This window comes from Mya arenaria, chromosome 5, assembly GCF_026914265.1.
Source record: "Mya arenaria isolate MELC-2E11 chromosome 5, ASM2691426v1".
NCBI classification, from domain to species: domain Eukaryota; kingdom Metazoa; phylum Mollusca; class Bivalvia; order Myida; family Myidae; genus Mya; species Mya arenaria.
The window spans coordinates 21,403,107-21,406,744 of NC_069126.1; the positions used below are offsets into that span (position 1 = coordinate 21,403,107).

The 3,638-nt window shown below is 35.2% G+C and overlaps 1 protein-coding gene across 1 annotated transcript; it reads right to left on the reverse strand.

Annotated features, from left to right (window-relative positions):
• Window positions 1-842: 842 nt before the first annotated feature.
• Window positions 843-2,949, reverse strand: LOC128233858 (toll-like receptor Tollo). Its single transcript, XM_052947725.1, has one exon. It carries the CDS (start codon window positions 2,784-2,786, stop codon window positions 1,584-1,586), a length of 1,203 nt encoding a protein of 400 aa, XP_052803685.1. The 5' UTR covers window positions 2,787-2,949; the 3' UTR covers window positions 843-1,583.
• Between the last annotated feature and the right edge of the window lie 689 nt (window positions 2,950-3,638).

Genomic DNA, 3,638 nt, shown 5'->3' on the forward strand with positions numbered 1-3,638 from the left:
TCATCCTAGGCTATAACTAAACAAGAACTTTTGACTCTTTTCGTCTCGTTTCATTCCATAGACCTGATAATTCTGCATTAGTATGGCGTCTTATTTCGTTTCTCTCAGTATGTTTTACACAGGAATTTTAACTCATTTTATTTAAGATAACATTGAACAGAGTGGCATATACTTTGTCAATCTTATCATGTTTCTCTGGCATATTCGATCGGGTCTATAATGTTTAGAAACGATAACTCAGTAGGTATACAACCTTGAATTGTCATCAAATTTCGTTTCAACTTAAGCTTGCCTTACTGTTATTGTCGTTATCTCCTCATCTCAAGTTGTCCGACGGCAAAACACACAATTCGCTTAGATATTCTCAGAACGGATGCTGTTTTATGCATTGTAAAATTATTTACATCCTGGTTTACCGCCACAGGCATTGAAAAATCCGACTAAAACATTATACTGGAGTAAGAGTCCGCGCCATTTATCATAGCCTTATAATCACGGAAAAGGTTAATCTGAGACAAAAGGTAAGCATGTTCTCCAGCTGCCGATTCTAGTTTGAGCATGAACATAATCGTTCTTTTTATAGTACGCTTCCGTCGTATGATCTTTCTATAATGCACTACTATAGCATTATCATTGTAAATTCATTGTTTAAACCAAATTCATCAGATACTTGTTAAGTGGTATCACAGTGAAATAACTTTTGTTTTGATAAAATAAATGAGATTCACAAAATGATGAAAATCAATTGTCTACAGCGCTAAGTAATTCAACATTGTCATTAGTATCCACAAATATTACTGTAATGTTGTCAGTGTAATGTATATAACAGACCCAAAACGGGATGGTTTAATATATTTTTATTACATACATACAGATACGCACACGATCTTGAATCTAATCAATAACTGAACTATCAACATGCATGCAACTGTTAGCCAGAGGTGGGCTTATCATACACAGGCCGGTTTATCAATACTGGGCTCTGATTGGCCACTACAATTACGGTACAAAATTTTCACAGCGACACTTAGACAGGGAGAATTCTAGTAAAAAGTGCTGATCCCTTGTCAAATTCTCGGGATAATTAAGGGATGTTTTCTCCGCTTGCTATTACAATATATGTGGACATCTAGAATAAATGTACTGCAATACACAAATATAAAATTAATCATCAAGTATGACATAATCATTATAAACAGTTAAACACTAAAACAAAGCATGGTAACTTCAGACACATTGGTGACATAAAAAACAAAATGAATAAAAAAGTAATGTAGACGTAAAATATAGGAGAAGACAATGGTCTTACTAGAAGACACAATACTAAAACACATATTGTTTAAAGAACGGTAACACTCTATAATAGTATCCATAATTATATATCATCTCTATAATGTACAAATGCACGGTAAACAAGACATTGATACACATGCTGGTTATCTCTAAGAAGCGTAAATAATAATTCGTTACTCAATTGTATATGACAGATTTATCACCTCAAACACGTTGTCGTTAATAAAGCACGCACAAGAGAAAGGGTGTACCTATTTTGGTCCAATTCCCTTTCTTGTATGTTATACAATCTAATAAACAGTTTCGGTCGTTGAACGAAGAATGGCTGAACAAACAGCGTCCCAGCTACTCTCCATTTGGTAAGTGTCCTTCTCATCTTTGACCCACATGATTCTTGAGTTGCTTTTAAAATATTCTCTTATATCGGGATCCATTTTATCTTCGGGAACATGTTCTTTCACCATTAGTATCACAGGTATTTGTAATTCCATTGCTGTATTGAACTCAAATAAACACCAATTATCATCATCGGGCCTGCAGGAACCTTCTGAGAGAATAAACAACATTGATTTACATTTAAGTATTCCATCCCTTATCACGTTTCTTAATTTGCCAACTCCCATATGCATTTCACTAAAATAAACTAAATCTCGTTCCGTTCCAACACGACTTTTCAACTTTTCATTAAGGGATTCATAAATGTACGTTTTTACAAAATCTTTGTCATTTCCACTAAAATTTAAAAAAACTGCGAATGTATCGACGTGTTCTTCTTGTTTTAGAACACTAACCATCTCGTTTTCTATAATTACGTCATGTAATAAACGACATTCGTCTTCTTTTTGCTGTTTGTGCTGCTGATAACGTTTTAGAAGCTTCTTGGTCACACATCCAGAAACAATAAGTAAAACGAACGATGAACTGCATACTATAATAATGAGCATCTGTTGCCAGTATATGCTGCTACAAATGTCTTCGAGCTCAGCAACTGTTGCGTTTTCGACTAGTGTAGCCTTTCCTCTTTTTCCTGAGCAATAAATGATGCTGCTGTCGACAATGTTCCTCATGTTTTGTACAATCCAATTTATTGCAATCAAATCGTCACACTTTGAGCATTTGATAGGATTGCCGGCCAAAAGAAGTTTATTTGATTCTGATTTATTGAGGTATCCTGAAAAATTCCATTTTGTCGATTTATCTTTCAAGTTCAGATTATTGGATGTCAATGAAAGCACCACTAAATTCTTTAAGTGCGTCAACGGGAGAGAAAATGCAGTAAACTCATTGTCAGACAAGTCAAGATATGACAACTTTTCGTTATTGGAAAATACAAGTTTCGGAAGCACTTTCAAACCATTCCCAGCTAGATTAAGAACTGACAGATTTAAAAGAGCTTTAAACAGACGAAGAAACTGCGTAGTGTTGTTTTCCGACATCTTAGATAAACGATTTCCAGCCAAGTTAACTTCAGCTAATTGTGTGCAAGATGACATCAAATTAGGGTTAAGAAAAGAAATTCCATTTTCTGCTATATCTAACCGTTCAAGTAGACAATCGGTCCATTGCAGTGTGACATCAAGTACATCAAAGTTGTTATACCGTGTCCTGAAGTATTTCCAGTTTAAAATTCCAAAATCGATGCCAAAGGAAACATTTATTAAACTTACCTCACTACAGGATTTACAGAATCGATCGTTGATGATACTTTCTACATTACGAAAGGGTGTGACGTCCCTCATATTTGTTAAATTTAAATGTAAATTCTCCAAACGATTGGTAATGAACCACGTCGTTGATCCAATTTCCATTCCACTTATATCTATTACTTTCAGCTTTTCACATATGCCATCGTACTGATAACGGTGTCCGTCATATTTACTAACTCTTGAATCAGTCATGTTGATGTATTCTAAGCTTCCACATGCTCCCGATAATGCGCGAATGTCATAAACAACGCCTATTGACTGCAAATATAATGATTTAATTGGCCGGCGGAACAAAGATGTTTTAAAAACACTGTTAAAATTAAAGACACTCGACAAATCTCCCGCCTTATCCAAAACAAGCGTCTTTAAATTTGGCAAAGAATCATTCGATGCAAAGATATCACGAAGATCTGAAGCGGTCATCCGTAGCGTATCTGTAAGATTTAATATCGTCAGGTTAATGAGACCGACAAACGAGTCCTTTTGAACGGATGTCATTATATTTAAACACAACGTCTTCAATTGGATTAGTTGTGCGAACGCATAGGACATTAAATACACTGTAACTCTTACTCCTGGTGACTTCGTAAGTTCCAAGCGTTCAACTTGTTTCCATGTTTCGCTCTCGAACGATCCATT